The sequence below is a fragment of the Venturia canescens genome, chromosome 3 (genome assembly GCF_019457755.1).
Source record: "Venturia canescens isolate UGA chromosome 3, ASM1945775v1, whole genome shotgun sequence".
In the NCBI taxonomy this organism is placed as follows: Eukaryota; Metazoa; Arthropoda; class Insecta; order Hymenoptera; family Ichneumonidae; genus Venturia; species Venturia canescens.
The window spans coordinates 12,884,326-12,895,972 of record NC_057423.1 but is presented as its reverse complement, the minus strand read 5'-3'; the positions used below and the strand labels follow the sequence as shown (position 1 = coordinate 12,895,972).

The 11,647-nt window shown below is 33.9% G+C and overlaps 4 protein-coding genes and 1 long non-coding RNA gene across 13 annotated transcripts; 3 read left to right on the top strand and 2 right to left on the bottom strand.

Moving 5' to 3' along the window:
• The first annotated feature begins 235 nt into the window (after positions 1-235).
• On the top strand, positions 236-1,882 carry LOC122408028 (transmembrane protein 147). Its single transcript, XM_043414558.1, has 4 exons — positions 236-477; positions 554-692; positions 904-1,125; positions 1,596-1,882. Exons 1-4 carry the CDS (start codon positions 401-403, stop codon positions 1,845-1,847), a joined length of 690 nt encoding a protein of 229 aa, XP_043270493.1. The 5' UTR covers positions 236-400; the 3' UTR covers positions 1,848-1,882.
• Positions 1,883-3,029: 1,147 nt separating this feature from the next.
• LOC122408032 (uncharacterized) lies at positions 3,030-6,316 on the top strand. Of its 2 annotated transcripts, XR_006260344.1 has the most exons (5): positions 3,033-3,265; positions 3,776-4,012; positions 4,519-4,675; positions 5,609-5,909; positions 6,178-6,316. It is a non-coding gene; the product is annotated as an uncharacterized lncRNA (long non-coding RNA). The 2 variants fall into 2 exon arrangements; XR_006260343.1 differs by having other exon boundaries at positions 3,030-3,265; positions 3,776-4,675.
• Positions 4,077-7,485, bottom strand: Hacl (2-hydroxyacyl-CoA lyase). Of its 2 annotated transcripts, none has more exons than XM_043414547.1 (10): positions 7,351-7,485; positions 7,123-7,264; positions 6,953-7,037; positions 6,206-6,564; positions 5,623-5,864; positions 5,327-5,512; positions 4,939-5,252; positions 4,764-4,871; positions 4,560-4,683; positions 4,077-4,479 (listed from the first exon to the last, which is right to left on the bottom strand). In XM_043414547.1, the coding sequence occupies exons 1-10, from the start codon at positions 7,399-7,401 to the stop codon at positions 4,384-4,386; spliced, it is 1,707 nt and encodes a 568-aa protein (XP_043270482.1). In that variant the 5' UTR covers positions 7,402-7,485; the 3' UTR covers positions 4,077-4,383. The 2 variants fall into 2 exon arrangements, with proteins under 2 accessions (XP_043270482.1, XP_043270483.1); XM_043414548.1 differs by having other exon boundaries at positions 7,123-7,281; positions 7,351-7,483.
• A 374-nt stretch (positions 7,486-7,859) lies between these two features.
• Positions 7,860-8,969, top strand: LOC122408029 (bublin coiled-coil protein). Its single transcript, XM_043414560.1, has 2 exons — positions 7,860-7,990; positions 8,468-8,969. Exons 1-2 carry the CDS (start codon positions 7,879-7,881, stop codon positions 8,638-8,640), a joined length of 285 nt encoding a protein of 94 aa, XP_043270495.1. The 5' UTR covers positions 7,860-7,878; the 3' UTR covers positions 8,641-8,969.
• Positions 8,839-11,647, bottom strand: LOC122408026 (inosine-uridine preferring nucleoside hydrolase-like). 7 transcript variants are annotated; one of them, XM_043414551.1, is made up of 6 exons: positions 11,562-11,647; positions 10,497-10,700; positions 10,117-10,300; positions 9,926-10,042; positions 9,417-9,553; positions 8,839-9,339 (listed from the first exon to the last, which is right to left on the bottom strand). In XM_043414551.1, the coding sequence occupies exons 2-6, from the start codon at positions 10,686-10,688 to the stop codon at positions 9,019-9,021; spliced, it is 951 nt and encodes a 316-aa protein (XP_043270486.1). In that variant the 5' UTR covers positions 10,689-10,700; positions 11,562-11,647; the 3' UTR covers positions 8,839-9,018. The 7 variants fall into 7 exon arrangements, with proteins under 7 accessions (XP_043270486.1, XP_043270491.1, XP_043270490.1 ...); XM_043414556.1 differs by having other exon boundaries at positions 11,586-11,599; XM_043414555.1 differs by having other exon boundaries at positions 10,497-10,705; positions 11,574-11,592.

The following is an 11,647-nucleotide window of genomic DNA, read 5'->3' as shown; positions in this document are numbered from 1 at the left end:
TTTTTCGATTTTATTCCCAAAACACCTTCGCAAAATTTATACTGCAAAAACTATCTAAATTATCGACTGCGTAAAAAATCAAGGATCATGAGAAACAGCTGGTCTCGTTGTTATCATTCGAGATAATTAAAATGCTCCGAAAAGTGCTGCCACACGTGTGAAAATGGACAAACAAAAACAAAACTGTATCGTACATATGCACGTATATATGTTATATATATAAACGTAAGAATTGTCTCCTCGTCTCCTCATTACCGTGTGAAGCACCGTGAAGTAATGAAAAAGCAAAAAAGGTGTCGACGGTATCAGCTGTATTAGGGGCAGAAGCCTAACCTAAAACATTCTTAGACAATTACCAATAAGTTTTCTTGAATAAAAACTAAAAAATTAATATCCAAAAATGACACTGTATCATTTCGGCAATTGCGTGGCTTTAGTTTATGTGCCGTATTATTTGACTTACAAATATTCAGGATTGTAAGTACCTCAACCATGTTCGTATAATTAGTTTAATTAATTCAAAGAAAAATACATTTATCACGATTTTTTACAGATCTGAGTATGGAGCTTTTTGGAAATGTATCCAGGCTGGAGGAATCTACATATTTACACAGCTGATCAAAATGCTGGCATTGGCAACATTTTTTCCTACAGCTGAAATTACTGGACCGGAAGATTTTAACATTCTTGGAGTTAGTATCGTTCAAGAAAAAATAAATCTAAACATTTTTTGAGAGAATTAACCCATGATTCATATTGCACCTTGCAAAAAAATTCGAGAAGTAAACAAAATCTGGGGAAGGGACAAATTTGAATGATTCTGGACTCTGGTCCCTGATGACTTCAGTTATTTTCTCTTAAAACAATACTAGATTTTGAAAACTAATTCTTCATTTCATACAGGAGTTCCTGAAATATTCCATAGACTTGGCAGACTTGGTTGGAATGCTGTTAGTATTGAAGGGAATTCCGGGTAAAGGACATGCCAAAGTTTTGACAGCTGGAATTGGTTGGGCTGGAGCCGAAGTACTACTTACAAAATTTCTGCTCCTTTGGGTCGGTGCGAGAGGAGCTGAATTTGACTGGAAATATATCCAGAAAAGTCTTGAGTCTAATATCAGTTTGGTGAGTTAATTACTGCATACTATAGAACTGAAATTTTCTGATCCAACCAAATTTTTCAACCTAATCCATTTTCCTTTTAAGTGATAATTCAGTTATTTCTATTTGAGATCCAAAAGGAAACATTTGTCGTTGTTTACTAACATAGGATACTTCAATGCCGCGTTTTAAAATGATGTACTAAATTCATTACTATGGAAGAAAAAAAAGTCAGCATAAAAATAAAATGCTCTCTAAAATAAGATGCTCTTTTCCTTGATATTATTAGTATGAAAAAGAATGAAACATAAATTGAGTTGGCTCTACAAAATGTTTGAACCATGGAAACTCGAGTTGAAAGAATTTGTGAAAAATTCAAATCACTATCTAGTTGGAGAAGCTTTGAACTAATTTTATTAAATACGCTGAAAATTTGGTTCCTCTTTTTAATCTGTTTTTTATTCAATTTGACGACATTTACTGTTTTTGCTTAGGTACAACACATCACAACCGCAACTCTTGTGTGGCTGTGGTCACGACACGATTTACGTCGAGGTCTGATACCCGTAGTAGTTAGTACTCTAGTGCTAACGATTTACAGACCTTTGTTGTTGGAATTCGTCACAAAACTTTTGTTGGCTGGGCCTGGCTCAACACTTCTCATCAAAGCAGTGACAACTCTTTTCATGGGGTTCATAACTCTCCATATTTACTCTGGACTTGCACATTCTATTGGTATTTTTTAAGATGTTATAATAAAGTTGAATGATTTCCAATATAATTTCAATGGAAGTATTTTTTCTTGCATTCTGTCCCTTAAATTCTCTTATTTTTCAATGCGTAAAGCGTGTTTTCAATACTATTAAAATATCATGATTCAGATGGTTTTCGCTAAATATTTCATTAAAATAGAATTCCAAGATTTAATAATCGTTTGAAAACCTCACAAAATTCAGCAATTTTAATACTTAATGAGCATTATTGATTTTAATAAAATATCAAGTACGTTAACCTTCCACCTCATGAGGTGGAAGGTTTAGCTGAAGCCGCTACTTATTCCATCATAAAATGTTCGGTCACATCAACAAATCATAATTTTTTTTTCACCATCATAACCGTTTTCATTTGCTTTTCAATAATGATATCATTAAAAAAAACATTAACAGAGTTCAAACGACGTATTTCAACAATTAATCGAAGAACATTGTTTTATTTGCGCAATGTTACGTGAAAAATAGATGATACCAGATTTCGTATGGTCGAGGAACACAACTTTGTCTCTCAGTATACGTCATCTCATCATCGATCTTACAAAAACGTTTTTTCCTAAAATGCTATCAACAAAACGAAAAAATCAACCGCCATAGATTATACGTGGCCTCTTTGCTATCGTCTTCCCTATCGCCTGACAGATCAGCGCGTACCCATAAAGATGAAAGAAAGTCCTTTATACTCGAGATTTACGTGGATAAATGGGACTCAAATTCAGGCCCAGATAAGAATTTTTAGTTTTTTTTCGCAACGAGATATCTTTTAATACTTTTTGTAAATTAATATTCTTGCTCTATATGGAAAATTTACTGTTAGAACTATTAACGTATTGTAGCTTGCACTTCTACTTCCCAAATCAAACGACCTCCACAGTATTCGAGTTCTCTACCGTTTGTCTAATGGACTCGTTTGGGTTGCTCCATTAGTTTTCGTTTAATAAAACCAAAAAAATACTTTATTTCACTTAATTGTTAATAATAAAAGATAGAAAGGGAAACTTGTTATTTTAGAGCTGTTTTGAAGCTCATTACGTATCGTACGAATATAAAAATTTGCGCTTTCGCGGTTTTTCTGCGTGTGGCCAGTGTGGCGTTCCAGTAGTTCACGCAATATCCGCTACGAGGCTTTTCGTTTCTAGTCAACACTTCGTGGCTTCGATATTGGCTTCAATAAACATCCATTTCAACACATTTCAATGTGCTTCACGGTATTACTCAGCGCCATTGTCCGTGGTGGTAGTGTATAGTAGTTTTGTGAAGTAGTATATTTATATTATTGTTTTTGTTTACACCAAGGAGACTATAGTAAAGGATATAACAAAAATGAGCCAGGAACGAGTTCACGTAGAAATTCAAAAAACTTTGTTTTCGATAAACGAAATTACCTTAAAGATGTAAGTGTAAAATATGTATGTCGATTTAATTAATAGAAGATTTATTAACATAAAGGCGTAACTGAGATCGTGATCCGGAAATTCGATACGAAACTTCCATAAAAATTTTCCAGTCATAAACAAGAAGAGGATTTTTCATTTTTATGACAGAAAACAATCACGATAAATCATAATAGGATGATTGAATCCCAAATGAAGTATTTCACGTTTTAATTGATAATCGGAAATTCCAACCCAAAGGATTCAAAATTTGAAACAGAAATATATACCAAAGATTTATGATCGGAATTCTTTTTCGAATCCCATCATCTAGTTGTGCAGATTACAATTTCTAAATATGACATAAGCATAGACTCATTCTATAATTTTTCCCAATTTCAGCCCTTAAAATTATAATTTCTGATTATCATTAGAATCGCGCGAACCTCCTTAATTACACCAAAATCTTTTTTAAACTCTTGACTATTTTTGCTGTAAGTATCTTCATTTTTAAGGGATATTTTTTTTCAGAGGGAAAGAATTACAAGCAATCAATGAGCTAAGCAGTGAAAATGGTCCTCTAAACACTGCCATAGATGACGCCAATATGACATTGAAGAATGATATTAGAAACTTTGGTATAGCAATACCTTCAAGCGATACTGATGACAATGAATCAGAGAACTTCGTGATAGCTGAGCCTTTGTCCAGCATAACAGGCAAATTGAATGCTCTGATGCGTGATAATGCATCGTAGCAAGAGTCGCTGTAATTATTTTTCATGGGAATTGATTGTATTATGAGAATAAATGAATGAACTTTTATAGAGAAATATGAGAAACCGGTAGAAATATTTTTAATGAATCAATAGAATTTCCTTACATTGTAGAAATCTTGACTATTTTAAAATCTGAATATTTACAATTTTAAAGATTTCAATGACTACTAAAGCCCAGAACACATTTTTTGATTTTCAAATCATCCCAAAATTCATTGAATTCCTTATACCCAATAAAACAACGTAAGTTCATTTTCAAAATTAACTGAATAAATTCCTAGTTTTTATATGTGCACCATTAAATTTTTTAAAAATATTAAAGTTTTGGTGTACAAAATTTGTAATTGAACGTTTCGTGGACTTAAAGTTTTGATTCAGTCAACCAGTTGAACTTCTGTTCTTTACGTCCAGCCTGTGGATCTATCAAGATGTTTATTATACTGGGAGAATCTTTGACCTGAAGAAGAAAAAACAGAAATAAATTTTTTTTTTACAGATTTCAGAGTTATACGAGTTATGTAGAAAAATTGTTATCACCTGCAAAGCGATTTCCAATGCCTTTTGTATTTCCTCTATGGTTTTACACAAATGACCTCTCCGTCCAAACATCTCCATCATTTTTTCGTAACGAGTCTCGGTGGACAATAATTGAGGTAAAGTTCTTTTAATGAAAATACAAAATTTGGTACATTTTTCATTGAATAAAGTGAGCAGAATAGGTATAATGAAAGAGAAACTCACGTTTCAGTGGGATCTCCGATGGATTGTATGTCTTGAAATGATTCTTTGTCCAAACCTCCGTAAATCCCATTGTTGTTTACGATTATAATAATTATTGGCAATTTGTATCTGAAATACACGTTCCTTAGGGCAACAACTTAAGATTATTTTTTTTCAAACTGAAATCTAAATTCACCTAAACATCGTTTCAATCTCCATTCCAGAAAACCCGAAAGCGCTATCCCCCTCCACACAAATGACTTTTTTATCGAGTGCTTTATCTTTGCAATACAACGCAGCAGCAATGCCAAATCCTAAACCCACACCCATCGTTCCAAAAGTGCCAGCATCGAGTCTGTGACGGGGATTTTCATTCATTAAAATCGTCCTCCCTATGTCCATGGTGTTTGCGCCTTCCGAACAAATAATACAATTTTTTGGAATTGTATCTTGAATGTGTTTGAATACCGTGTAATAATTAAGAGGTACAGATTTGTCAGAGGCCATTCGCTGAAAAAATGTAGAATTCAAGAATATCGTAATTTTTGTCCAAAATATTCTTTAAGTCACAGAAAAATGTATACTTCAATTATCGTTCTGTTCTTTTCTCCTGTTGATCTCAAGGTCATCCACCATGGATCACTTTTCCTCACAACAAATTTTCTCTGCATAAGCAACTTTGTCAAAGATGCGACTGTCGGTGCCAAATCACCATGAATGGCAACCGTTGATGGGACAGAATTGTGAAGTTCCTCAGCGCAAATATCGACCTGGAATGAAAAATTACAAATACAAAGTGTTTTTCGTTGTAATTATTGCCAATGTGTTGAATTCTTATGACTAATTTTTTTTTAACCATTTTACAGGTTGGTAGAAATACCTGGATGAATTTAACGTCCTTGTCGAATCTTGGAGTTCGACCAAAGTGCAACATCCAGTTCAATCGGGCACCAAGTAACAGAATTACATCAGCTCGTAATAAAGCAGTCGTTCTTGCTGAAGAAACACTGTGCTCGTCGAAGTCCGAAACAACACCTTTCCCCATTGGAGTCGCCAGGAATGGCAAATCCGTTGCTTTTATCAAGTCCCGAATTTCGTTTTCGGCTCTCGCATAAGCTGATCCTGGAATATTCCAATTTAAATTCCGAAATTCCAACTATTGCGAACGTAAGCTGGCATTGAAGAAAAAATTACACGGCTAAATTCGAATTAAAAAAAAAGTTTGTCTTTTCTTCATTTAAATCGTTTTCTCATTTGATTCAATTTATGTCATTAGATTTGTGAAATTGTTTGTGCAGTTTCTTTTTACCACTTTTTCATTTTTTATTCTTCCTTCTCTCCTCTTTTTTCTTGATAAGCGAAAATAATTTTGTATTTGAAATTAATTAGTAGAATCTTTACAACTTCTAATCGCAGTTTGATAAAATACTTGCAGGCGTGCATATAAAAAATATGATAAAAACCTTTGCCAACAATGACGAGAGGTCGTTGAGCTCGCGACAAAACGTTTGCTGCTTCTTGGACATTTTCTTGGGCTGGAAATATGAGAGGTGGTGGTCGACAAGGCGAGGTCTTGAAAATATGATCTTCGGGTACATTCTGTGTCAAAAGCGTCGCCGGTAAATCCAAATACGTAGCACCCGGTCTACCATAAGTTGCGAGCCGCACAGCTTTTTCAACGTGAAGAGGAATCAGAGCTGCTGACGGTGGTCTCGCGGCATATTTACAGTGAGGACGACTAGCTTCGACTTGGGGATATTCTTGGAAACCACCAATACCCTCGTGATCCTCGGGACAAGAACCACCAAGTACCAAAAGTGGCCTAAAATCAACGTTTCCTTTTGTACGTCGCATTCAACATTATTCATTTATTCCTCGGGGATGGAAAAGTAATTAAATTTAAAAAAAAATTAAATTACGAGAATTGATTGATTTTTATCTTTTTTAGGATTTGCTGTATTAATAATTGCAAAAAATTTGAGAAATTCGTGGAATGCCTACTTTTTGATATTTCGATTTGATATCCATAAAAAAAACATACCACAAAAGTACTCATTTACATGATACTTTTAAGATTGCTGTAATTATCATTGGCATTGTTAGTAAATGTTGACAATTACATTGATGTCCATTGTTTTTAATCTCTGAGATATTCATTGCATTTGAGGTTTGATTTTCTGTAAATTTGTTAATTTTGATCAATTTCATACCAACAATTAACTTGTGCGTTTGCCATTCCTCCAATAACATGGAGAAGTCCGGGTCCTGAGACGCACAGAACAGCGGCCGGTTTTCCTTGAAGGTTGTCAAAGGTCAAGCATTGTGACTCCAAAGTTCAACTTTTATTCCAATAAATTTCAATTTGAAGTAAAGTACTCACGTGTCAAAAATCCGTAAGCTTGAGCTGCATAACAAGCAGCTTGCTCATTTCTAAATCCTACGTATTTGATTCCAGTCGGTTGAAACATCAAAGCCAATTCTATGACAGGATGTCCAAGTATACCAAAAACGTATTCGATACCCTGGAATTTTGTAGAAACTTCGGGAAACTTGGGAAATCCAATTGATTTTATTTTAGACTTTTCTATTTTGCAATTATTGTAATTACCTGTAACTTAAGGGCCTCAGCGACAATTTGATTGCCTCCCTTTATTGACATTGTTTTTCCAATATAAGTCGTAGCTCGCCAGGAGATTGATCGTTTAGATTGAATATCTGCGATGATCTCCAACCGTGTGTAAAAACAGAAATCTGTGCATTCTCATCATATAAAATCATATCGCATAACAGCGGAAGAAGGGGAAATGGTAATGATATGGAATATTGTGAGTTGCATGGATTGGTTGGATGAGGAGTTCGACTTGGTAAAGTATAATTTGATGGAGATTGACTCTCACAGAGAAAAATGTTGGGAGCATTGGAGAGTGAAGAGCAGGTTTGTGCTGCATTTACCAAGTTTTTTTCAAGGAAGTTGTTGCGGTGCCATACATATATGTCAACTCAATGTCAACTAAAACATCATTCAACCGCCATCCATTGGATGTTAAATGTACTAACCTCAAAAAGTAGCCACTAAAAACGTCGTAAGAGGCGTGGCAATAAAACGATCAGCTGATCGTCAAAAAAAAATATTGCAATGGCAGATGAGAAGATGGTACAGAAAGCTGTGCATCCGAACGGAAACGACCAAGAGGTCGAAGAAAACAGCGTAGAAATGGACGAAGAAGTTGAGGAGTGTAACGAACAAGGTACTTAAACTTTTTTATTAGTCTTGAAACAGTTGTCATCCAATAAAATCGTAGAAATCAGTATGAAAAGTAAAACTCGACATAACACACTGTACACAATAATGACATTTGAATTTGCCAAAAAAAGTTTTGTTTTTTCGAAAATCAAAACAAGTTCATTCTTAACATGGTCGTCATTCATGTATTTGAGACGAATATCTAAAATTTATTTATCAATAAATTATACCAGCTCGATTGATTCTGAAAAAAATTTAGAATTCTAAAACATTAGTGCATACAGCGATTGTGAATTTCACTAATTCCCACTACAGAAAGCAAATTTATTACTCAACCTCATTACAATTTTATTCAAACTTTGATGTTATGTATTGAATAAAACTGCAAGAATAAAATTTGGTTTTAAAAAAACCCTGAATTAGTGAACCAATGTAATTGCAGTTTTGTTTGAAACCTTAATGGAGAATTTTTGATTCCCAGAATTCGAAGCTCTGAACGCTCAACTGGATCAGCTGAATTCAGCTCTGGATTTTCTTGAATCTAAAAACGCCAATGTCCATGCAGAATTGGTAGAATTACTAAAATCAAATCGTGAGACAAGAAAGCAAATACAGGAATCTCAGAAAGAGGAATCGGCAGAAAACAGCAAATGAGCAATTCCAAAATCAACCAGACACTGATACACTCCATTATATTTGTTATTGTTTCAAGAGGTATATCCGAATCAGAATTTAGATGAAATTGCCAATATTTCCTATTGTTCTGAAGGAAAAGGAGGAGAGTTGAGAGATTTGTGTTCTCGAACTTGTTCAGTATTTAGGGATTAAGAAAATGTATTGTTGGAACTAGAGTTGATAAAAAATATGTATTTATTCACTGGCCTAACGCTTAGTCCGATCACTTTAACAATCTTCGTGTATAGTATTGATATCAACGAGAAAATGACTTTATAAAAATACAAAAAAATTATTGTAACATGCAAGAATATTGTCCCTTATAAGATATCATTTAAAAACGAGTATTATCAAAACTCAGTCTTGCTTGACAGCCAACAGCAGAATTTCTTTAAATATTTCTGCATCGTAAGCCATAATTATTCGCACGTTTGGCTTCCGTGACTGCAAATGATCCAGGACGACTTGTCCTCGGGTTCGACCACCATGTAATTCAATGTCAGCATGGAATTTCTCCTCTAATTTCACAATCTCTGGTCTGATCACAATTGCTGCAAGAAGTCCATCGCAAGGTTTGTAAGGCGAGGGTTTCGTTTTTGGATACGTGTGTGTTTCTATCGCATTTAAAAATGTCACTATGGCGTTGTCCATCTTCCCTAAAACTTCGTGTCTCCATTCCTGAAGAAAATGAATTTCTTTTTGTTTTTTTTTTTCGTTCCAAACGATTTTGTCTAGAAAGAAGAGAAGAAACGTACCAGTGCAATTTCCGAAGCTAAACACGTTTCCCAGGGCAAAAGAATTAACGGCTCGGTAATGCTGTTCAAAACGATGTGAGCACTCTCAGGATCCGCGAAAAAATTGAATTCTGCCTGGGCTGTGATATTTCCTTTTCCTGACAAAATAACAAGATTTTATTGATATATATTTTCTAGGGCGGCTACTTACAAATATTTGACATATTCTTTTTTAGAAAAAATTCAATTTCATTCCATCAACAAAAAAAGTTTCCAAATTAAAGTTATTAAATTTTTTAACGAAAATTATCTATATTTCATCGAAATTCAAATTCACTTGGAATATGATTTATGCTCATTTAGTTCATAATTTCGGATTATGAAAATATTTCGAAATTCGATTATTTGGTTCTCATAACAATTTCTGGAAAAATTTTTCACGCTGTAAACACAGAGATTCAAATTGAACAATATAATTCGAAGAATTTTTATACTCGAGGACATATTTATAATGAAAGCAAACAATATACCAGTATAATTTCCACCCATGATGTAGAGCTCCTTCAAAGAATTTCCAAAATCAGGATACATTTTCATTGCCAATGCTACATTGGTCAAAGGAGCCATGCAGACTAATGAAATTTCCCCTACAATCAAAATTCGAACAAAATTAACATTGAACTTTCGTCGTCGATTACAAGAAGAGGTAATTTGTACTCACCAGGATTTTCGGAGACTATTTTTTGTAGAGCAACCACAGCGTGTTCGGTCTGTAATTTGCTTGTATCTTGCTTGTTTGTAAAAACGTCGCCCAATCCATCTGCACCGTGATAAGTGTCGGCGTCTATTATTCTCGCACTTTCAGTATTCAAAAGCGCGGCATTTACGCCTCTGTAAACCGGTATCTGAGTTGAAAATACAATTTATTTGGTAAAATTAGCCGATTTTCATTGAGAAAATGAAATTCGATATTTTTCCATACAACTCAGAAAAGTAAATTTTTCGAAATTTTTATTGACATCAATCTTTTTTAAAACTCGAATAACCATTTATTTTACAATAAAAATTTTTTCAATTGAAGTTTATTAATTGTATACTAACGTCCAATGTGTCGCAAATTTGAAGAATTCTGTAGACATTGCAGATCACATTGTCAACGTGAGTATTTCCTCTAACACAGGTAATGCCTTTAATCTCAATTTGTTTTTGTTTGTGAGCTGCTATGAGTATTATTAGTGCAACAGCATCGTCCGTTCCGGTGTCACAATCGACGATGATTTTCTTTAATTCCATTTTTATTTATATCTGTTCTTTTAAAAACAAAAGCAAATGGAGTATAACTCAAACTTTATATATCGCAAGCCTCAAAACGGAATGAATATCGAAGCACTGCTTTCTTTATTCTGTACTGAACTGACGAGTCTGTTCGACTTTCGTAAAGAAAACATTCCAAAGATAAAAATATATTTTATCGCGTATTTCGTTGTAAGCTGAGAGAGAGGTCACAAAGATTTTTTCCCAATTATTGTTCCATCAGCCTTGAGCTATTTTTACTTCGATTTTTTTTCCACGCGTTAACCAAATTTATTGGTTCGAGTTAGAATTAAATCGGAATATATATGATTTTTAATGAAAAATTGATTGAAATATTTCCTAAATTTTCCGTTCAATTTCGCCTACTCACAGTATAATTTATTTTCTTTTTTCAATTATGAATTCTATACAATTTTATCCCCCTTAAACAATAAATAATTCATGATGCTATAATTATATATTATTATATATCCCCCCCCCCCCCCCAATTACTTTCAGACCCATCTAAAATAGAGTCACAATGATAGCAAGTCCTAATTTGTTTCCGCAGTTAAAAGTTTCCCCAAAACCTGTAATTAAGAAACAATACACAGGTATATACTACTTGTTAAATCAATAAAGGAGAAATGCTTCACAAAAGTCGAAGCAAAATCTAAACCGGTGTCTTCTGCTACCGGGAGGCACACTACTTTTTGTCGTAAAATTACAAGTAATTTTCGCGTGGGTTCTGATTACAGTCAATCACTATATTTATATGAAATTTATGATGTGTTTATAAGCGAACTCTCATTAGTGATGAATTGATCATAAAATTGAAAGAAAAAAACTTAAAAAAACAATTTTAGTTATTACGGTTATAGTTACGGTAAACGATACCACTTCGATCACCGTGACACTAGATAATTGATGTTCAAGTGAAATTCGAAAATATACTGAGT

Coding starts and splice junctions, on each gene's coding strand:
- Hacl (XM_043414547.1), bottom strand. CDS start 7,401: ATGTCAATAAAGGGAGGCAATCAAATTGTCGCTGAGGCCCTTAAGTTA. Junction 6,565..6,952: donor AACGCACAAGTTAATTGTTG/GTATGAAATTGA, acceptor CGTTGATTTTAG/GCCACTTTTGGTACTTGGTG. Junction 5,865..6,205: donor TCTCGTCATTGTTGGCAAAG/GTTTTTATCATA, acceptor GGAATATTCCAG/GATCAGCTTATGCGAGAGCC.
- LOC122408029 (XM_043414560.1), top strand. CDS start 7,879: ATGGCAGATGAGAAGATGGTACAGAAAGCTGTGCATCCGAACGGAAAC. Junction 7,991..8,467: donor TGAGGAGTGTAACGAACAAG/GTACTTAAACTT, acceptor TTTGATTCCCAG/AATTCGAAGCTCTGAACGCT.
- LOC122408026 (XM_043414551.1), bottom strand. CDS start 10,688: ATGGAATTAAAGAAAATCATCGTCGATTGTGACACCGGAACGGACGAT. Junction 9,554..9,925: donor CATGGGTGGAAATTATACTG/GTATATTGTTTG, acceptor TTATTTTGTCAG/GAAAAGGAAATATCACAGCC. Junction 9,340..9,416: donor TAGCTTCGGAAATTGCACTG/GTACGTTTCTTC, acceptor CATTTTCTTCAG/GAATGGAGACACGAAGTTTT.
- LOC122408028 (XM_043414558.1), top strand. CDS start 401: ATGACACTGTATCATTTCGGCAATTGCGTGGCTTTAGTTTATGTGCCG. Junction 478..553: donor ACTTACAAATATTCAGGATT/GTAAGTACCTCA, acceptor GATTTTTTACAG/ATCTGAGTATGGAGCTTTTT. Junction 693..903: donor AAGATTTTAACATTCTTGGA/GTTAGTATCGTT, acceptor CATTTCATACAG/GAGTTCCTGAAATATTCCAT.